This window comes from Melozone crissalis, unplaced genomic scaffold, assembly GCF_028551555.1.
Source record: "Melozone crissalis strain CALT ecotype California unplaced genomic scaffold, PUWL_Pcris_2 ptg000013l_1, whole genome shotgun sequence".
Lineage (NCBI taxonomy): Eukaryota > Metazoa > Chordata > Aves > Passeriformes > Passerellidae > Melozone > Melozone crissalis.
The window spans coordinates 9,948,585-9,971,273 of record NW_026535791.1 but is presented as its reverse complement, the minus strand read 5'-3'; the positions used below and the strand labels follow the sequence as shown (position 1 = coordinate 9,971,273).

Sequence of the window (22,689 nt, the reverse complement as noted above, 5' to 3'; positions counted from 1 at the left end):
CCGCCCTCCCGGCAGCCTCCGCGAGCGGACCGGCGGCAGAGGCGGCCACAGGGGCGGCGGCGCTGCCGGGCCCTGACCGCTGGGGGGCGCCGGCGGCTCCCAGCGGCACCCGGCGGCACCCGTCGGGCGGCGCGGCCGCTTCCGCGTCGCTGTCGCGGCGCGCTGGGGCCCCGCGGCTGCCGCGGGCGATGGCGCTGCCGCCGCTCCCGTCTCTGCCCCTGTCCCTGCCCGCAGCCGCGCTGGCGCTGGCGGCCCTCGCCGCCTTCCTCCTCGTCCTGGTGAGAGCCGCGCATGGCGGGCCCGGGGGGCTCCGTGGCGGGGGCGGTGGGCGAGGCCGCCCGATGCCCGCCCCCCGGCGCGGGGCAGGGGCGCTGCCCGGGGTCCCGGCCCTGCCCGGGGATCCGCCGGTCCCGGCAGGCGGCAGGGCCGGCCCGGGCCGGGCGGCAGAAGCCGGCAGGGCTGCGCTTGTGCGGGGGGTTGTGCGGGCAGCGTGTTTCGGCAAGGCGTGGGGTGCCATGCCTGGCAAAGGGCACCAAGACAGAGCATTTCAGCCTTAGAGTACGTGTTGGGAAATGTCCTGGTAACGCCTTCGCGTTAACCATTTGGGAAGTGGCTGTGTGTCTGCCTATCTGAAATGCCCTGCGAGATTAAGAAGATCGACCCCCTGGAAAGCGAAATTGTGCTGCCTGCCCGCAGTGCCACGTATGCATCCTGCCCAGGCAGGTAGCGGAGGCACCGTCCTGGAGGTGTTTAAGGAAAGACTGGACGTGGCACTCAGTGCCGTGGTCTAATTGATACGGTGGTGTTGGGGCATCGGTGATCTCAGAGTTCTTTTTCAACCTAAGTGATTCTGTGTGTGATGCCACCAAGTAAAAGTGCTCCAGAACCCAAGTTCTTCCGCTTTTTTTAGCCATGCATAAAGCAATCAGAGCCTTAGTTTTGCAAGCACATATGGCTGGCCTGTCGTGAGCCTCGCCATTGATTTCAGTGGCTTGGTGGGGATCAGAGGTGGCACCTGCTTTTGTGCTCAAGGTTACTTGGGGAAGGAGCTTGGACCACGACTTTGGAGACACCTGCATGCTTTGCAGTTAAAAACAGCAGCAAGCCAATGATGCTGACAGTGATCACAGTGGGAGTAACCAAACAGCATGAGAGGGTTTTGGTCCTGTGTGAAATTCCGCAACAGTGACCCACCTCGTTACTGAAATATACTTGGTTGCCCCTGGTAGCACATTTAACAGATAGGTAAGCTTCTAACAGAATGCCTGACAACTTTTTTAATTTCTTCTTCATCACAGATTTGTGTAATCGCTCATGTGACTGCCAAAACAATGCCCCACGAAGATACTGAGTGCAGGAAAGGATCGGCACCAAATTTACATGATCCTGCTACAAGAGAACTCTCTGTCGTTGTGCCTTCATACAATGAGGAAAACCGGTGTAAGATTTTTCTAGTTTTGAGGAAAAGAAGAAAATCTGTCTGTTGTTACTGTAATAATGCAGAGGTCAGTTGGGTTAGCAGTAGATTCTGGCAGGCCAGATTATGTATCAGATTTTGGGCACAGTTTCCAGAAAACAGTCCAAATACTTTGGATTTCAAAATTAAGGCATAGTGTAACTTGATTTCTACTGCTAAAAATAGCATAGGGCACTTGTAAGAATCCTCTTAATTTTAATGAACCCCAGAAGAATGGCTGTTCATTGCCCCTTCAAATGCTGCAGGGCAAGAAGTAGTAAAATACTTTTTTCATTTATTTGAGAGCTTCCCACTCTTTAAAATGACAACAGCAGCTTCAGACAAGCAGAAAAAGTGATGATCTCACTGGTTTGTGTTTGATTTGGCCATAGATAGGAGTACCTGATACTGAATGAAGGCATTTAGATGTGATAGAAATAATCAAACTCTAAAGTGATGTGGCAGTGCACAAGCTGACAGCTTGCTTAAATAGATAAAAGTCAGTGCTGTTTTACAGGCTCAGTCATAAAGAATGTTTTTATCCTTTAATGTTGTGTAGAGAATTACATACTTCAAAATGAAAAGTTGGTTCCTCAGAAAAAATATTTTTATCCTGTCTTTTTATCATGTGTGTGATTTTCTTCAGTGTTCTTTCTGCATTCAGAAAGGGCAGCACTTAGAGTTGCAGCTGCTAAGCTTGGTTACTGAAAGTAGTGTTGTATGAAAGAGTTGATTTGCTCAGCCTTGCTTTGTGGCTGTTTTCGGCTTGCTTGTGCAGGTGCTTTTGGTGTTATAAGCTGCTAACCTGACTTCCTCCACCTTTTCTCTAGTACCACTTATGATGGATGAAGCTTTGGATTATCTAGAAAAAAGACAGGTATTTTCTTTTTGCATTCAAAATTCATTGTTTTTCTGTGTATTATGCATAACAAGTCAGTGATCTAGTCACTTTGTTATGTTAGTGTACATTAAAACAGTAGCACTTGGTCACTTAGAAATAATGCTTCTGTATCTTATCAGTTATTTTTAGGTCGAGTGCCAGAAAGGATTTTTAAATTAAGTAAAAATTTAATGTGCTACTGTAGGATGAAATAATCTTGATATGCATGAAATCTGCCCAAGACAGAGCTAAGGATTAACCATGCATTTAACTTTCTAAGCTAAGTCCTAGTTTGTTCCAGCAAGTTTCATAAGCATCTGTTCTTCATTAGGATTTGTTGTCTGGGTAAGAAGCTCATTGTGAAAGTTTGTGGATTTTGTTTTGTTTGGGCTTTCTTAAAAGTGATGTTTTTCTAAGCTTCCATCTTCTACAGCTAAATTGATTTTTCAGTTCTAGATGGTAGCATGACAAGCCAGTGTAACAGTATCTGCATCAAAAATGGCAAAATTCTGTAATTATGTCTTCTTAACAAATTTACTGCATCATATTAGTATCTGTTGGCACCTATGAATGACTTCTAGGGAGAAAAGAATAATGACATTTGAAAGACCTACTGCCTACTTAACAAATTGCATGAAATTGAAACAAAATGCATTATTTCTGCTTTTATTTTCAAGAAACAAGATCCTTCATTCACTTATGAAGTGATAGTGGTTAATGATGGTAGTAAAGATCAAACTGCAAAGGTAAGAAAAAGTAATATCTTCCCAAGCAATCAGAGGCATGAATTTTGTTTGGATTTTTGTATATTTGTGGAATATACCAGTGGTTTATATTTATATTTTGGTTGACAGTTGTAGTTCACATTTCTGAATTGCCTCTGTTGTTGCATCGTGGATGGTGCATCTGCAGATGAATACACATATTATTGTTTTGCAAATTCTAGTTTTCTTGATTGGCAACTGTGACAGCCATTTTCCTGCTGCTGAGGTTCTAAGAATTCTAATCCTAACTTCAAGAAATTTCACTTGAAGTACTCTACATGTGCATAGTGATTATGTGAATATGAATTTGAGGAAGCTAAAAAGTCTTTTAAAAGATGTCATTCATACTGTGATTGACAGAACAGGTGACACAGTTCTTTCCCGCACCCTTTGTGGGATTGTTAATTTAAAAATCCATGTGCCAGTAGTAGTATTTTCAAAATATTTCTGTTTTCTTCTGCTTTTGATGTATGTCACTGACAAGGAAGGCTAGCCAGCTTGTGGGGTTTTTCTTCTACTGCTTGGAAGATGTTTGAGGTAGACACTAAAATGCATATTGCTTTAAGGATTGCTGGTATATGTTTTTGACTGCTGTGCATTTTTTCTACCATCTCTCTCAACTGAGCATACAATGTCTGCAGGCCTCTGGACTTAAAAGGACTCAAGACAACCTTTAGAAAAAATTAGAAGAAAACTCAAGCTTTCTCTTCCCCACCCACATGTACCAAAATGTTCAGATCCTTGCCGTGTGAATGAGGTCTTAGATCAATATGAATTTTTCTTCAAAACCTCAAGTAGCAGCAAGACAAGTGAGAAATAGGTGGCTGTCATAGAAAATTGTATTTCTTTTATGAACTATTGGTGTTAATTGAAAAGGTCTGTAGTAGTATGATATAAATTAAATTAGGATTGAGTTTTTTAGAGGTGGGAGGATGGGAGTTGAGATTGCTTAGGGAAATATCCTGTTCTTATTGAACATTACTTCATTTCTTCAGTCTTCTTGTTCTGACTGTGAACTGTTTTTTATTTCCCCAAACAGACTCCAGTGAGCACCGGCAATGTATTTGTGCCGACTGAAGTGGTTATAGCTCTGTGCTATTAATTTATTTTCTTTTGAAGGGTGAGCAAATGTACACTTCTCCTTTGGTTCCTGGTTTTGTTTTATGCTGGCTTTTTGTGTATCTGTCAGGTTGCAAAGGAGTACTGCAAGAAATATGGAAGTGACAAAGTGCGAGTGATATCTTTGGAAAAAAATCGAGGGAAAGGGGGAGCAGTCAGGACGGTAATTAATACTTTCATCTCCTTCTCTGTTTGAACTACCTGTGCCCAAGTATGCAGAAGATAGAGCTGTGCTGATTGACATTTTGAATTTAATGCATTAACAAAATGATTAGGAGAAAACTGAGTACACATTCTGTAAATCAAAGCAAAAATATTTTTCAAAATAAGACTGTTTTAGATCTTGGTAGCAGTGTTGTCTTTCCAGAAAGATCAATAACAGACTTTTTTATAATACAATAATTCAAAGTGGAAAAAACTGCTGGGATCTCATATTCATGTTAGTTCTACTTAGAAATATAGTTGCATTTATAAAAGCCAACAACAAAAAAAAAAAAAACCCAAAACTGTTACAGATTAAATTTAAGCTTTTGTAGACAAAATAGAGTCAAATTGGCAAACTTCACTGTCCAGGTCATGGCTGTGGTTTTTAACATGGCTGATAAACAAGAACTCATCTAGCACAGTTTGTTTACTGAAGCCCACTGCTATCACCCACACTCGATAGTCAAAACAGCACAATTCGTGCTTTCACATAGATATTATCATAAAATGAGCATGTTCTAAATATGAAATAGCTGTTACACGTTTAGAAGGAGCATTGTATTCCTACGATGTATGACACCTTGCTTTTCTGAAAAAGGGTGGTATCATCTATGGATTGTCAGTGATGTGTCTTTATCTGTATTTTCAGCTCTGTCTTTAGTATGTCAATTTATTTTTTATGAAAAATTAATAACTATCGGAAATTGAGAGAACATAATATTGGAACATATGGAACTGTTGTAAGAGATACAAATTTGAAGTTATTCCAAGAGAAGGAGAACAGTTTTCTGTGTGATAAACTTTTTCAATGCATGATGTAGAGTGGATGTGTGTACAGCTACTTCCTTGACAGGCTTTTCCAGATGCACACATGCTTGGTTGCAACAGTACTTCTGTCGCATGCACTGCTAATTGTTTTCCTGTCTGGACCCCTTCAAAAATTATGAAATATTTCTGACCAAGCATATAGCAAATTAAGCTGTGAAAACTGTGCATCACAAGTGTTTTGCAGTGATACTGTGACTTGAGACTTAGTCTTAAATTAGTTTTGAGAAATAGCTCTTGAATTTTCATGGAACGGTGTTAGGAAAAACTTGCACTGCATCCTCCTTTCCACAGCACACATTACAAAGAAAAGCCACCCACTGCAGTGGCAACTGCTAATCACTCCTTGTTCATGCTCCCCTCTAGAGCTGACTGTAGCAACTTGTTGCCTTTTAGATTTAGCTTTTCCTGAGAAGGATTGTTAGCCTTTCATGTTCATGCCTTGTCTGTCACTCAGAGTGTGAAGTCTCTAGATGTTACTACCATATAAATAGGTAAATTACTGTTAGTAGCAGAATATTAAGACGCACCTGCTGTGTGGAATCTGAGAGATATCACTGTCTTGTTACTACATAGGTTTTTGGAGTGTCTTGCACCTAGCTTATGACAAATACTTGATTACAAAGGCGTTGATTTTTGTGTTGACTATTTTCATTGCAGGGTATCTTTAGTTCTCGGGGGAAAACAATTCTTATGGCTGACGCAGATGGAGCTACAAAATTTGCAGATATTGAAAAAGTAGAAGAAGGTCTGAAGAATCTCCAGCCCTGGCCTGTGGGTATAAATTCTCATGCTTTTTCTGCAATACACGTGCATACATTAATACACAAGATAGACTTTTATAGCTCTCTTCAAACTTTTTGCGATCTATTTGAAGATCTAGGTGTAAGTCTGAAGATCTAAGTGTAAGGTTAGAAGCCTCAAGAATGGGCTGTCAGAAGGGGCTTTTACTGAGTTCTTACCTCCTTTGCATCCATTGTGCCTACTCCAAGGCAGTACAGAATGTTCTATTTGCTGTTTATCCTTCCTGCAAATTGTTTGAAGTTGTTCTGTTCTGTATAAATACCATGTGATGCCTACTTAGTCCTCTTTGTGAGCTGTTTTGTTTTTTCATTTTGTCTGATGTCATCCTGTATACCTTTAAGGGTGCATCTTAATTCTACCGTCTTTTATATAGGTTTTCTTTTCTCAGGGTCCTTAGTTTAATGACAGTATTTGGAAGAACTTTTATTGTAAACAAAAATTCAAGAACCTGTGGAGCAAGAACACCTCCCTGCACAGTCATTCTCTTTTGGGAGCTTGACTTGAAAGAACTGAGGTTTATTTTCTGCTTAAATGCAGATGGGTGAGGTATTTGTAGCTGGTTTCCCAGAGTGTTAGAAGAGATGTGCAGCCTTACAGACAGAGCTGTGGGGGATGTACCTGTGGCAGAGGTCACAGCCTGTCAGTGCAAGAGCCACAAGTGCAGGACCCAGCGGGCAGCATGTGACCCTGATGCTCTTCCCTACCAGGGCTGCAGCAGCTGCTGATTCTCCAGCACTGACCTCAAATAGAGTAGATTTGAGAGATTTTATGTGAGAAGTAGTGTGAGAATAGTGTTAAACCTTTTGTTTTGATCATGTTGATTTAATTTGAGATTATGTTTTTTGTTGACATCGTGGCATTTTATTTGTTTGAAGATACATCAGTGCAACAAGTGCTTCATTCTGTTATTGCTTCCATCATGCAATATTTAAGAAAAATGTACATTGTAACACTTTGTTCCTAGGAATGCGGCATACTTATCTGTGCTGCTAACATTTGCCATGTGCATAAAGTAAACAATTTAAAGCTAAACAAGACCTGAATAAATGGAGGCAATTTGCATGCACCTTATGCAAATTGTAATAAACTTTAGATTGTCTCTTAATTGTAGAAGACTGATTGAGCATCAAAACCTAGCAGTAGAAGAAGTGCACCTACAGGAAGCTGAAAAGTGTACTGCTTTGAAGTTGGTTTTTTTTTTTAATTTTATGGTTCTCAACACAAGATACTACCAATTCAAATAAAAACCATTTAAGAAACAACTCATTAATTTATATTCCTGTACAGGAAGGGATGGCTATTTCCTGTGGTTCTAGAGCTCATCTGGAGAAGGACTCAATAGCAAAGGTTTGTTTCCATTTCCTGCTGTGTACTAATAACCAAATATTTCCATTATTTGTTTCTGCTCGACAGGTTTTGCAAGTAGATAATCAATATTTTTTAAATGGAAGCTAAAAGTAAGGAGAAGCTTGTCATACATGCAGGATATCCTCCATCATATGCAAAGGATGTGTTCTAGATTTTAAGCACTTTGAAGTTATTTCAGTTAGTGTTCCAATTCCTGGGTTTAATTTTTATAGTTGAGAGTATTTCACAAGCAGAGCTTCTAAACCCTGGCGGAATTGGTAGCCAGTAACCAGTAGTGGGGCTCGAAGGGAAGGCAGCTGATGAGTTCATTATTACTGATTTCCTTCCAGTGCCAGAACTTGGCCTGCAGATCTTGAAACCTGTTTAAAATGAGTTAGGAATAATTAGCAGCCAGCTGTTTGAAGAGTACCTCTATTCATGGGAAAGTGGTTTTAAGTCTTCTGTTTTACTCATAGTAAAATTTTTGAGTTTTGAACACACAGACAGTACTGTTCTATGTGTGACTCTTGTGTAATAAACAGTGATGCAGAGGCACATGGCTTTATCTTGCATCTGATTTTCTGATGTCTTGGCAGACAGTAATTGACAAAGCACAGGCATGGAACTTGTATTGCAACAGACACATTGCTGGGCTCATTTTTTAGCGTCATTGGGCATGCTCTTCATGGTGAATGTTCTCAAGAGTAAGCTTTGTTTATGCTGATGTTTAGTACTTGAAATTATTCTAAAATATATACACAACTACTGAAATAGTTACAGAAATTCAAAAGAAGTTACACTGGTAATGTTCAGCCTCTTGTAGATCTGTACTTTTTTCTTCTGGTTTATCAGATAGTATTGGAGTGGTTCACTCTTCCTGAGTTCTTGCAAATATTGCTGTGTGTATATTTGCATCCTCAATGGATCCTCAAAGCATCCTCATCCTCGAAAAGAAACCAAAACCAAAAAAACAACTCAACAAGAAAATAACCTTCATAATTTTCAGAAACTAGGAACTGCTACAGGGAGATTATGTAGCTGATAAAGTGGAGCCCAGAAAAAATGTTTCATTGTATGGTCAAGTACTGGATATGGACAGACTTTTCTCAGTGTATTCATTTTTCTTTAAGGTCTTGCTACATTAGGGAGAGGAATTGGAACAGGACTTCCATCTTCTAATACAAAAGTATAGTTGTTAGGACATGTCCATCCTTTGCTTCCTGCTTCTTCCCATATTTCTGAATTCTAATAGAGGAATAACAAACTGGTTAGGTAGTACTGATTTGCTTGAAATGTGTAGTCCATTTCATTTCATCACCCAGTTGTCCCTAGACTGGAATAGAAAGACTACCTTTACTATAGTGGGACAAGACTATAGTCTTTTATACCTATTGTATAGTGCAACAGGTATACAAAAGTTGCAGAGCAGTCTTTTAGATGTTGGGATTTCTCTCTGGACTTACTGGCATCTAAAACAGTAGAATGAAGCTGTGATAAGCAGCTGTGTTGAATTTATTAAAACCAGAATTTCACCCTTATGTTCAGTCTCAATACATCAAGAATTCTGGTCTGCCTTCAGAATTGTTAATGTCCTTTAATGAATGTATACTATGACTTGCATAAATAGTCTTAGGAGTGATAAGTATAACCCAAGACCTCCTCTTTGTGAAGTAAATGCACAGTTTCACTGTCTGACAGTCATGCAGCCTCCTAGCACTTCCCTTCTGGCCCTGGTGGGAGCCTGGTGTTCTTGGTCACAGAGCCAAAAGTGCCAAAGAAGCCACACCTGGGGCAGGAGCACTTTTCAAAAGACACAAGCTATGAATTTGGTTTTTCTTAAGCCAAAGGCTATTACATAACAAGCCAAGCATCTTCTCTATTTTTCAAGTGAGATTCTAAATTGTTGGCTTTGGAGGCATCTCTTATCACCCAGAGACACTTTACACTTGAATCATTGGCTCCTAACGATTTTAGATGGTATGTGGCTTGCAGTCATAGATACAATCACTTAAATTTCGCTTGAGAACAGCAGTGAGCTCAGAAGCAATTTTTAGATCACAGTTCTAGTTGTTTAGGAGCTGTCTTGAATAAAAGACTAAGAGAGACCTCTGCAAATCCAGACTCCAGCCTCTGGAGTTCATGGCCAAACTTATCTGTATGATTATTATGTCAGGAGCACAAGTGTAACCAACGAATAGGCTGGGTACAAATATCAGGAATATAAAATATATCTGTGAAAGCAAAAGAACAAAAGAGATGACTGTAACATTGCTGGAAATATAAAAGAAAATATCTTGCACAGCAGCCTTTACTTTAGACCTGGTTTTCACTTAGTCAATTATATACTTCCAAAGAATCATTCAGAAGATACTATGGCTGTTCCACTAATCATGTGAAATTCAGGTGCAGGTTCCTGCTTTATTTAATAAGGCATAATCCAGAGTGAAAAACTGCTCTGAACTGGGGAGAGGAGAAAAAGGAACTTGGATTTCTCCTATCCTAGACTATACACGTGACTGGCAAGTCTTTCCCTAGATCAAAATATTTCTCTTTCAGCCAGTATTTTGTTTGTATTGTAACAATTTTTAAGTTCTGTTTTCATTCCAGTGCAAAATACAAACCAGTTTACAAACTTTGAAAGCTATCATGAAACAGGATTACTGTCCTGTAAGACAGCTCTCTTCAAGCAATTCACTCATCACTCAAATAAAGCCACCTAACTTCTTGCCTTTTGTCCGCAGCGCTCTTACTTTCGAACTCTCCTCATGTATGGGTTCCACTTCCTGGTGTGGTTTCTCTGTGTCAAAGAGATCCGGGACACACAGTGCGGATTTAAACTTCTCACCAGACAAGCTGCCTTGCAGACTTTCTCAAATCTTCACATAGAACGCTGGTAAATTGTTCCTTTTTTGTTGGTGGTGTTTTTTTATAATTGAACATGGGTTTGAAAAAGTAATTTTAGTGTTGCAGCTACAATGAAGCATGTGATGTCTGCGTAAAGCATCTCAGCCAATTATAGTATTGCCTGCATGGCAGCTTTGATTTCTTGTTATGTTAAAGTATCCTGGTAATTGCTAGAAATTCTATGTTCTTATTAAGATACATTGTAGCAAGATACATTGTAGTTGGATATTTAATTTTATTCTTTATTTAATTTCTCTTTTCTCAAAAGATGTATGTAACCCTAGGTAGGATAAAAAACTTTGATTTTGCCTTGTCATAGGAAATGGTAATTGATTAGGAAAGAGGAGAGGGGAAAAAGAGGCAAAAAGGCCTCAAACAACTGAAAATCCCAATAACTCTTCTTTCTCCAAAAGAAATTTCAAACAAACAGTTTTTCATGGTACTGTAATTCACTCCCAATTTCTGTGAGTCCTCTCACCTTTTACAGATATAAGCCATGCAAGCAGAGTAAGAAATAGACAGCAGCTGTTATTATGATTAGGACAGTTAAGAGTTATTAATTATATTCAAATCTCCTATCAGTGTTATTTTTTACACATTACAAATCAGTAATGCTTAACCAAAGTATTTAATGTAAAATCAATATCTGATAAGGTGTTTGTAATTTCTGAGGACTGTAAAGTGAAAGCAAATGCTTATTCTTTACTACTTTCTTGCTAAAGTATTTTATGTGAGGAACATTGACAGATATCTTTAATTTCAGAAAACTGAAAATTATGTGTGTTTTTTTTTAATTACTTTAGAGCTTCTTTAGTTATAATTTAGCTACAACAGTTCCCATATGTGAGTTATACAGCCATGACAGCTATTATGGGACTTAAGCACTATTTTCACACAAATACCATAATTTCTGTAGATTTTCTATGCCACAAGCCTTGCTAAAAAGGATAGTTTAATTAGGTGTAATCAAACTTCTTCAAACTATTGTCTTCATTCAAGAAAATCTCTCATGGGCTTCTGTTTGCTTGACAGGGAGCAGAACTGCTGAACAGTGTTGCTGAACACAAACAGGATTGTGTGCAATCCTACAGTCCTGGCCAATTCCAATGTGTATAGTTTCAGGCTGAGCTCTGACAGCTGTACTGCCCCTCCAGACTGCAGTTGCAAAGGTGGTGTTTGGGCACACGGATCTCGTGTGGAACAGAGAGCTATTGTTGCACTGAACTGAGCAGTCAACAGTCAGAACATCACTTTCCCACCTGAGTGGGTTGCTTATTGCACTAAAGCAGACTGTGCCTGAGCCAGAAGTAGGATTTGTGCTGCTACCTCCAAACCTAGTCTTGATCTATAAAGCTCTGTAAATTTCACTTACAGGATTTTTCTAAGTACTAGTAATAAATGGTTAAACTCATATGCGAGGCCCAGAAGTGCACATCTCAAAATTGTCTTATTTAACTTCATTTTATAAATTAAGCATTTCAAGAAGAAAACTGAAAGAAGTAAATGAGGATAATCAGTTTCAGCTGTAAAAATTCAATCCTAAATTTTATTCATTTTTAAAATTAAGGATTTTTTGTAATAGTATTTATTGGTTATATGAAGTGTTTTCTAGATAAAAACAAGCTTTCTTCTGCCACTTCAATTATCTAGCACCAAAAGAATGAAAGAGTAAAAACAATTGTGCTGTACTCTTGTTATCCAGGAATAGAAGCAATGAGAAAGGAATATTGCTAACATTTTATAGTAATTAGGTCATTGGTGTGGAACATACAGGCAGATCTTCATGTCCTAGTTCATTGAGCCTTGTGTGTGCCACTAGAAGATGAGCCTTCTATTCTTGCTCTTTTATCTACAGTAATCCATAAACTAATCCCTTGTATGTTTTATTATTTATCTGAAATGTGCTAGTTAGTGATGAAGAATGCTTGTTTTGTGTGTCAAGAAAAGAGCAACTCAAGTTCTTCCAAGAACTAAGCTCTTCAGATAATTATAAGTCAGAAATTGCCTAAAACAGCTATAGATTTTTTTGGATCTTTTAAAATTTGGTTTACTTCTGTACAAACTGGCAATGTATTTTCTGGTTTCATGCTCATCTCTCAATCAACACTCTTTGTGTTTACCTGCCTTCTTTTTTATATTTATTGGCTAATTTAAACCAAATCTGACAGAACAGTAGAGATCTCAAGATCAAAAGCTTTGGCAAGGTGTGTGGAAAATTAAACCCTCGTAGAGGAGCGAAACTCTGATTATTGCCACTGCTGAAGAAAAAAACCTATAGTAAGGTCTCAAAAGTTACTTTTCTGCTCCACAGCTAGTCATTTAGCCTCTGTAACTGGAAGATAGCATGTCAGTGCACAAATCAAGTATTGTCCCTTTCCCAGTTAATATTAAAAAGATCTGGAAATAAACTGGGAGATGGGGAGGTATAAGTATGTGGGGAGAGTGCATATATTCAGGGAAATGATAGTCCTAAGTGAAATGTCAGTGTTGTACAAACAGTTAGGATAATTGCAATGGAAATTATATAGGGACATCAAACATTCATCCCATAGCATTAGATTTCTTTGTATGTAATTGTGTAAGAATCTGAAATAGCTCAATGCTGGAAACTTCTTTTTAAGCAAATCTGATATCTTTCCATTGCATAACATGTGTAAAAAGGAAAATACAAACTGATTAGACATTGTGCCATAGAGGTTCTGTACATATCATGAATATGGAGACAGAAGAATAAGAAATAGTAGTTGGAATTGTACTGCTGCTGACCTGGAACAATGTGGCTCCAGCTGGGTCACAAAGCAACTTGTTCATACAGAAACCATCAGCAAGGGGTAGCAGAGGAACCACTCTCTTGGTACTGGATAACAGACTCTGAAATCTGGATTTATTTCTGCTTCTATGTCACTTCACTGGGGCTACTTGACATCCAAGGAATTGGACATTTGATTCTCATTGACTCTTAAAATCCCACAAGTTGGGTGCAGGTCTGTTAGGTACTTGAAGGGGTGTTCAGCTCTGTGTGGTCAGTGCTCAGATGTTCAGGGAATAATGGAGGAGGATGCTGGATTTAATGGGATAAAAGCCATCTGAGTTAAGCACCCTGGTCCTTGAGCCTGCCAAGGGCTCCCCAGCTGCTGTGCTGGAATGTGTGGTGAGCTGCTGAAGGGAATGAACAGCAGGCTTCTGCACAAACCAGATTGTCTGTGCTGTCTGCTCAAGCTTAGTCAGGCTTGGATTTGTGGGGATACTACAGTGCCAGGTGAAATGCTTATAAAAAACACTTAGAGTAAAATCGATGCATAACATGTTCAGTCATCAAGTTAATACAAAAGTACTATAAAATCAGCTATCTAATAATTCCCACCTGCTTAGACCCTCACTTCTTAATACTTTCCCCATGCTTTTTCCATTCCAGTGCACATTGATGTGAATATCACCTCTTTAATATTAAAAATACTAGAAAACAGACCAGAATTTTTCTTCTTGCTGCACTGAATATGATTTATAGATGCTTACATTTAAGAAATCTTGAAACTGAAGCATACAAGGAAAAATACAGTTTTATTATTATGGCAATAAGGACCACATAACACTTTTTAAAGAGAGACCAAGAAATTTCCTAGGATAATCTAACCCTAAATTTTAGAAGGCATTTGAAAACTAATAGATACTACAAACTGTTTATGCATTCGATAGTTACATCCTAAACTGACTTTTTTTGGTGGGTGTTCTTATTGTCTTTTTTGTTTAACTGTCCTTTGGCTGTGTATATATGAATATAAACGAAGCATTCTTGAAATTTACTTTCTAAATAGCAAAGTTTTGACATTAGTTTGAAATGAAAGCAACCTTTTGAACAGAGAGCATATGCTTTGTGTTTTAGATTCTGAATTTGATTACACAGCTAATCTGTTTTTCAGAAATGGATGGAGCAGATTTTTTAATTTAAAACTTAAAAGAAAATTAAAAGAGATATTATAAAAACATAACAGAGACAGTTGGAATTAGTCACTTCAGGCTATAAAAGAAGATCTAGTTCTGCATCTATGGTCTTGACTTAAAAGATGTAACTGTTCATGTTAAATTTTAATGCACAGGAGAAATACTGGAAAATTAAATGGTCTCACTGGCTGAGTTTTCCTATCCTAAATTTGATCATTGATTTCTTCTGACAACAAAAAAAAAAAAGATAAATTTTCTTCCAGCCAGAAAATGTCTATCCTTAGGAGAACTAGACATAGCAATTGCAGTCCTACCTTTATGATAAAAGGAGGGGAAATTCAAAATGTAGTTCTAATCCTGGTTTGATGGACGTATTTTTGTGAAGTGGCAATTTATGATGGCATTGTACAAGTCAGCAGATCAATGAAGAGATCAAATTGTTGCTATTACTTTTGTCTAAAAATTGCCTTGTGCACTGAACAAGGCAGGCTGTTTCACATTTAAAACTGGGAAAGAAACTGGTAAAAAAAATTGGTTGTCCAGTTTGTCTAACTGGACAACCTAATCTCTAAATATGAGTTGCTATATAAAAATTACAGAAAAATAAGCATTCATATTGCTGCAGGGATTTTTTTTTCCACTTTTGGGCCATTGTAGACCAACACAAGCAGTGGAATTAATTGTTTTTTTCCTGGTTTTGTGCATGGCAAGTAGAATTGTTTTTGAGTGTCTAGTCAACGCAAAAATATTTTTGCTGTTTTAACTCTGTCTGTTATGTCTTTTAAAAAGTCCTGCTCTTGGCTGAGGTGTGGACTTTCAAAAGCCCAAGTTCAGCTAGGGCAGTTCTGGCAGTCTGGTCCACTTGGCATCTTGTTTCATCGTTAGACCTCTTTGACCATTTGCTGTTTTCTTTGCCTTTAGGAGTTTCTTGGAAAAAACATATCTTGCATGTACAAAACTCATAAATTCCAGTTAGAACATTATAGCTGAAGGTCTGATTTTGTTTTTTGAAACACATAATACTGGACCAGAAAAATAAAGAGTCCTAGTGCAATTTTAAAATACAGAATAATTTTTAAGGATAGATATTTTATAAGCTCTAGCGTCTTAAGGATTTAGTTTAAAAAGATTGAATTCAATTAAACACCTATCAACTTGGTTTTCAGATGAATTTTAGCCAGCATTGTCTTAAATTGTGACACAATTAACCAAAACACAACCACATGGAGAATTTTTTCTTTACAATACATGTTTGTGGTAATTAGCAAGTCATGGAGCTACTATTAGAAATAGATGGGGAAATGGTTCACACCATAGATTTTTGGCTATCTAACTCTGGATACTTAGATTGGAATCTATGTGTCCCCCTCCCAAGAGGCAGCAGAATGAAGTACATGGTGTGAGTAATATCTTGCTGTTTCTGGGAGCGGGTCTGTCACGGGTTAACTGCTCACAAATGGCGCATGAATTGCACTTACAGCTCATCCACGGGTGTGGCTTTGATCTCCTCTAGTGTAGGCTCTATTTAACACACCCAAGTTTAATCGTGGCTGTGGAAACTTCTGTATGGTTCTCCTGTACCATGTGGATCTGGTGGTCTGCAGTGTGCCTGTACTGCTGTCAGTGTATTGGGCATGCTGCACTCTGTATTCAATGACTAACCATTCTGGCATACTGAAAGGTGGTGGGGAAAAGGGATGAAAAACAATAACCCAGTGGTATTCCACTGAAGTCATTCTCCTTTCAGTTTTGAATAGTTGTTTTTTTTTTTTTTAATTTCAGGATATGTTCACTGTTACCCAAATGGCAACCACATGTAACAATATTAGTGTTCAACCTGATTAATTCCTGTGCTTTTAATATCTTACTTTGAGCCCTGTAGTTCACAGAACTATTTAATGTTCTTGTTCTGTGATGTATGTGCTGACATTCCAGTAATCAGTTGTCCACAGGAATTACTGCAAATAACTATTAGTTCACTAAGCTAATAGTTTATGTAATACTTTTAGAGCAGCTCATGCAGTCTAATTCATCAGACAATTATTCTGCATCTCTTAAGATTTTTAGTCATTTAAGTAAGTATTACAAAATTAGATTTAGTCTTAATACACATGATTCATAAACATTCAAAGGTGAATACATTGGGTTTTTGGCTTACAAATGTAAAATGTCAGCAAAAAATTAAATACTGCCTCTTCAGTAGAAGAGACCATGGAGTGATTAATAAAATAATATTCAACCCTCATGTAAAGACAGCAGTGAAATGACAAAGCTGCTTGGAGCAGATTTAGTTCACTGAGGTAAAAAAATAATTTATTCTTCTAACTTTTTTGGTGACAGTGAGAAGGCCTGTGTCCTAATCAAAATCAGAGTTGCAAAGCAGCTCTAAATTCCCTATACACAATAGCTGTAGCTTCTATAGATAACATCTGTCTGTGCTGCCTTTGCTTGTTTTAGTGCTGTCCCATGTGGAATCAGTGGCTCTCCTGTCCTGTACACAGAGAGCATGAGTCTAGGTCTGTGCCTGTGATTCCACCAGCAAGGCAGCCTGCTGTGGTCTGCACTTCAGGGGGAACCTACCTGTGTGTGTCAGACCTATGTGCACATTTCAGAGTGGACTGCTGCTGTTGTTGCATTTATTAATAGTTTTACAGAAATGCACCTCTTAAAAGGAGAAGGTGACTTGAGGTAGAAGAAAGTAACATCTGAACTTGGCCAACAATCTGCTAAAGTGTGTCTTCTGCCTGCTCTTGATCACATTGTCCCTTTCCATCTTTTCTCTAGTGTTAAATGGAATTAACAAAGATGTGAATTCAAGCAACTCTTTAAGCACAAATGAATAATTTGGGGTTTTTTTTATTGCATACATTTCCTCCAGTGGCAAAATATTTTCTTTCACTTTGAAAGAAAACTGTCTTTGATTCAGCAACGAGAATTAAAGGCAAATTATCAGAATCTTCTTAATTGTGATTTGTGTTCTACCCTGTCAGTAGTAGCTACTGGCAGTTTCATATGCTGATTTCTAAACAGGCATTAAAAGCTGCCAAACTACTTGTTGCTTATCAAAAGTCTGGTGTTTCAGAGCCAGAAGGCCTACTTGAGACTGCATTTACAGGAATGAAACACAGACAATTCTCTGTGCAGACAACTGAGAGGATTAAGGTGCATTCTGGACAAAGTGAATAGGAAGGAGCACCTGACACAGCAGGATCACTGCCCCAATTAATTTTGCCGTACAACCTGCAAAAAATTGAGCCAAAAAAACCCCCACGTCTCTCTCAAGAGGGTTTTTGTATTGTGCATTAAGTGGTCACTAAACTGTTGTTTGGATTCAGTTGTGCATGGTAATATAAATAATTTCTCACTTCTGTGCTGCTGCCTTGAGTTCCTTGACTGAGAAAATAAAAGGAGCACCCATCAGATCAGCATAAAGCCACAGCAGGTAGATGTCCTCTTTGATGAAGCTACTAGAGATGTGTAGTGACACTGTGCATTTGACTGCTTGGTCTTCATGGTCTTCAAAAATGTTTTTGATTGTGACAGAAGGAAAAGCAAGAAGTGGGCGGAATACAGATTGATCTATACCTTCAAATACAGAACACAGTGAAGTATTGTTGTTGTTGTCTGTATTTTGGCTATGTTGTGAGATGTTTAGTCAAGAAAATTAATTTCCCATCCATGTGTATCTGACCCATGGAGCATTGGTATCAACTGCATAACTGAACAGTCATTTAATTAACATTTCCACTGTCTTTCATCTGGGAATATGTGTGATTATATTTGGTATTTCCTGTTCTTCTTCAGGGCATTTGATGTGGAACTTCTTTATATAGCCCAGCGCTTGAAAATACCTATAGCAGAAGTTGCTGTCAACTGGACTGAAATAGAAGGTGGGGAGATAGTTCATGTTCTTACAAGATTCCTGACGTGTCAATCCAGAATAATAGATCCAAGGTTATTGACCTAATTACTTGGTTTTGATAGCACACAGTCTTCTTTCCATACTGAATTCCGTGTCCTTGCCAGCCTATTGCTATGGCTTGGTACAGAAAGTGTATGTGAAGGGGTAACATGGCAGAGAAACTGCAGTCCCACTGGAGACAAAAGTAAGAAATTACAATTCTAGGACAAAACACTGTTTTGGCATGTCTTCTTGCTGTAATGTGTCAATAAATCAGTGCAATTTTAAAACACTGTGCAGGGAGTCTGACCATCATCGCTTACTGATTAAATTACATTTCACCGTATCTTGCTTTCCAAAATTCTCAGCTACTAAGGCTTCCTCTAGACTACCATGTCTTCTTAAGATGTGATATTGTTTCAGGCCTGTAGGGAGGTCTCTGCCACTCAGTTGCTGGGAAGTATAGCTCCATGCATATTTCTTCAGTGCAGAACAGCTTAAGAGGTTCTGCTTGCTTCGGCTCACTTCCCCCCCATCAAATGCGGTTCCTCTATTTTTTTGCCCTTTTCAGGTTTTTATCTTTTTCTAAATCTCTTCAGCACAACCCCTGGACAACAGAAATTATAATGAACTGTAGTCATGATGAATGGTGCAAGTAGAGAATGTCCTGAGCCAACTTCTCTAGGAATGTTTCCTTTCAGTGCAGTTCCATGTGTACATTGCACCCAACACAAATATTAACAGAGATGGTGGAAGGCTTGGTTTTGTAGTGTGGGTTCCTTGCCTTGCCTCAAGATAGGTACCTTCATATTATTGTTGTAAGACAAGCTGGTGATCCTCTTCTCCAAAGTTGCTAGATAAATTACTTGCTTAGCTATTGGTGTTCAGGTTCCTATTTACTTGAACAAAGCCTTGTCATGGGGAGCAGTGCAGATCTTGTCACATACATGGAATTCTGTGCTGCTGGCAAACTAGAGTGTCTCACCTATGGCATAATGTAATACTATAAAGCAATTGCTTTCAAAATACTTATTTTTTATTAATGTTAAGATCTAGGTTGTGGGGCTGAGTATGCTTAGAATGCAGGAGTTTGTGACTGCTTAAATGTGAGTCTTGCCAGTGCTCATTTTTTTCCTAACAATGTCATTCTGATTTTCTTCTTCATTAATCACAGGTTCTAAGTTAGTTCCCTTTTGGAGCTGGCTGCAGATGGGCAGGGATCTTCTTTTTATACGACTGCGATATATGACTGGTGCCTGGAAGCTTGAAGCAAAAAAATGTAATTAGGTTATTTACATTTTCCAAATATATTATTATGCTTAATGGAACACAAGAACAGTTTCAATCAAGTGAAGTGGTGGTGAAAGCTGAGGTAATTCTTCATTGCTCCTCTGTGTGTTTCATTTTTGCAGCATGTATGTGTTTTATAAGATTGTCAGTGGAGAATTTCTACATTTTGAGAAAAGAAAGCATTTCCAAAAAGATTTTCTTACGTGGTAATCAGGTTTTTATTTTATTAAATAGCAGCTTTAACATTTCTTATAAATTCATTCAAATAAATATATCTGCTTTTGTCTCATCATCCATCTGGAATCTCCTTATAAAGAGAGACATTCTGTTCGACATTGTGCAATGTTCTGTTGTGAATGACCACAGCCATTTGTTTCTGTTATATCTGGAAATGTTAGGACATATTGCAGCTTGGAATTATCATTCATGGTTCACGCTGATGCATGTTTAGATTCAATGTTATGGGAAACATTAATGGATTTTACTGAGTTCTAGCAGTAATGTTCATAAAGTTGTTCTCAGGACTTCCATTAGTCCCTTGACATTCCAAATGTTTTTGTCTGAAGCTGAAATAGTTTTCCTGAGATCCAACTGCAGATCTTTTCCAGACTGTAGAAGGTCCAAGAAAAAGCACATTTAATTTAAAAATGTCTTTTATAAATGTGTTTTGCTCATACGTACATAGTAGTGCATGCTCAAGGCTAGGAGTCCTTGACATCTACAGATCTGTAGTGAAAAGGGTATGGAAAGCTCAGAGCATGCAGAAGTGAGACCCAGTGTACACTGGGGACCTGTGCATTAGTAATGCCAGTCTGATGTTGTCATGCTTCAAATGAGATCAGAGGCAGAGGGAGGGTCTTGACTCTTTCATACTAATGTCACACTGCATTACAGTACAGTAACAGTTTCATTTGTGCTTTCAAAGTAGCTGTGAATTGCCAACAATCTAAGCCAATCTGTCTTCCTGAAACTTGTACAAATTTGAAGAGCTTTAAAAAATGAACTGTATGGTTGTACTTTCACATATAAATTCACTGGTGATTTTTCTTATTCTTTCTGTAATACTGACTTGAGTTTTGCCTTTGTTAGGGTTACCTCAGTTTTCTATAAAGTGCTGGAATAAATTCTCAAAAAATATATTCAAGTTTGACTTCACAGGCTTTGTTCTCTTACCTTGTCCAGATACGTGTCTGTCACCTCTGCGGAATCAATCACCACTCCTCATTGTCATTACTAGAATAAAATACCAGCTCCTCAGGACACCTGCTACAGTGTGGTTTCACAGAATCAGAGAATATTTTGAGTTGGAAGGGACCTATAATGGTTGCTTCTATAGGTGCATTCCCTCACAGTGGGAATAAGAGCTGAACTGGAATAAAGAAGGAGCCAACTGGGATGGAAGGAGAATGGGGAGAAATAGAAAAGGAGCATGATCTGGGGCTGAGGTTGAAAGCTAGAGTGAAATGGAAGATTTACTTTGGCTGAGAAAGATGGTTGGCTTGGCCTTCTGTCATTCGTGTAGCAGTCAGAAGTCTTCTGGGTAGCATACTCATCTCCCAGGCACTTATTTGCAGATTAGGAAATACAAGACACACAGGCAGTACCAGTAGACCAGGACTCACCACACACATGCTCTAAAAAAGCATGTTTTAGACTCACACTTGCATTTAGATTTTTGCTCTGCTCTCCTGTGTGTTGTTTCAGGCCCAGCACACCTCGATTGTTGCACAGCAATCCCAGAATCAGGGAAAGATTCTCCTGGGTTCCATTTCAGAAGCAGATGTACTGGTTTAATGGCACAAAGGCATAAAGAGGAGTATTCCTGCTCTCTCTCTACACCTGTTCTGGGGCTGCTTAGGGTCTCCCTGAAGCCAGTTCAGCTCACTAGAATGGCAGGATGCCACCTTCTACATGTCTGCTTTTTTTATTCCTTTCTTCCAAGATAGTTTTCTACCATTTCAGTGATCTAAAATGACTCCGTGCATGGTCTAGGAGGCAGAGGGTGCAGCAGCAAAAGGAGAGCTGCCCCCTTTGGTGGCTGTGAACTTACCACAAGTTTGTAGACTGACTTGTCACCTGGAGGCTAGTTCACTGTTCAAGAGCAGGAAAAGTAAATTAAAATTCCTCCTTTTTTAAACCTATACAAGACCTGAGGTCTTGTTGCCCTCTCAAAATGAGACCTTGAATTACTCTGTTCCATCAAGAAAGATTTGACTCTGGCTCTTGACATGTTCCAGAGATCCCACTTGGTTTTACAAAGTGATACAACTTGAAATGGGAGGTTTGAGTAGAATGTTTCAGTCATTCCTAGTAGGAGAAGAGCTGATTGATTCACACTTGATGCTGGCCTTCTCTGTGTAGAGAACTAAGTGCCTCAGACATAAACAAACAATCTCCCTGATCACCAAGGCTGTCATTCAGACCCGTGCTCTGCCTAACTTGTCCTCATGATTCTCTTTGTAGAGTTTCAGGGATAGATTTATTTGTATTCCAGTGGAGTCCTAATTTTACTATTTCTTCCTAGCCTTGCATTTGCAGGGGTGACCTGCAGGAGGTGAAAGTCTTCTATATTACTCACTGTCCTGACCCAGCTCTCCAAAGACTCAAAGTATTCTCACAGAATGTGAAAAGAAAATAAAACAAATAGAGAAAATCTACATGGTAATTCTGCAACATTCTTACCAACATCAATGTCTGCGTAGGCAGCGCTTTTATAAATATAAATTTCAATTTAAAAAAAAATTATATCTCTGCATAAAAACCTTAGTTTTCTGCACCACTTTACTGACAAGTGATTTTTTCAAAAGGAACAATTTAAAGTCCTCTTTGAAAAACACATTAAAAAAAAAAGTTACTAGAAAATGTTCAGTATTTAACATGAGTTTTCTTTACTGTTACTATTTTTTATCACAACCCAAAGCAATAGCCATGCAATATCCTTTGATACACGCTTAGCTTTTATCCTTACAAGCTATTTTTTTTAACTCACGTTTTAAATATCAATTGGAAAAACAGTAAAAATCTTTCTTTTTACTCTTAGGCATGTCTGTGGATATGCAATATGTTTTCTGTGACTGCTCAAAGTTCACTGCTGAGAAGTATAAGCAGATAAACATAGAAGATGGCACCAGTTTGTTCTGCAGAATTGTGTTCAGTAATACATCAATTTGAAATTCTTGAAGCTTCTATGCAGACCCTTCCACCACCATCAATGTCCAGGTCATGGGAAATAAAATTATAGCAATGTGTATAT

The 22,689-nt window shown here is 38.6% G+C and overlaps 1 protein-coding gene across 2 annotated transcripts; it reads left to right on the top strand.

The window, feature by feature from the left end:
• Positions 1–175: 175 nt before the first annotated feature.
• Positions 176–20,573, top strand: ALG5 (ALG5 dolichyl-phosphate beta-glucosyltransferase). Of its 2 annotated transcripts, XM_054271842.1 has the most exons (10): positions 176–278; positions 1,299–1,440; positions 2,287–2,333; positions 3,014–3,082; positions 4,290–4,382; positions 5,909–6,022; positions 7,340–7,399; positions 10,141–10,292; positions 18,050–18,135; positions 19,321–20,573. In XM_054271842.1, the coding sequence occupies exons 1-10, from the start codon at positions 189–191 to the stop codon at positions 19,431–19,433; spliced, it is 966 nt and encodes a 321-aa protein (XP_054127817.1). In that variant the 5' UTR covers positions 176–188; the 3' UTR covers positions 19,434–20,573. The 2 variants fall into 2 exon arrangements, with proteins under 2 accessions (XP_054127817.1, XP_054127818.1); XM_054271843.1 differs by lacking the exon at positions 176–278 and having other exon boundaries at positions 1,354–1,438.
• The last annotated feature ends 2,116 nt before the right edge of the window (positions 20,574–22,689 follow it).

Bases quoted from the DNA above. Each gene is read 5' to 3' on its own strand.
- ALG5 (XM_054271842.1), top strand. From the start codon at position 189: ATGGCGCTGCCGCCGCTCCCGTCTCTGCCCCTGTCCCTGCCCGCAGCC. The intron at 2,334-3,013 runs GTATTTTCTTTT...TTTATTTTCAAG, and splicing joins ATTATCTAGAAAAAAGACAG to AAACAAGATCCTTCATTCAC. The intron at 3,083-4,289 runs GTAAGAAAAAGT...TGTATCTGTCAG, and splicing joins GTAAAGATCAAACTGCAAAG to GTTGCAAAGGAGTACTGCAA.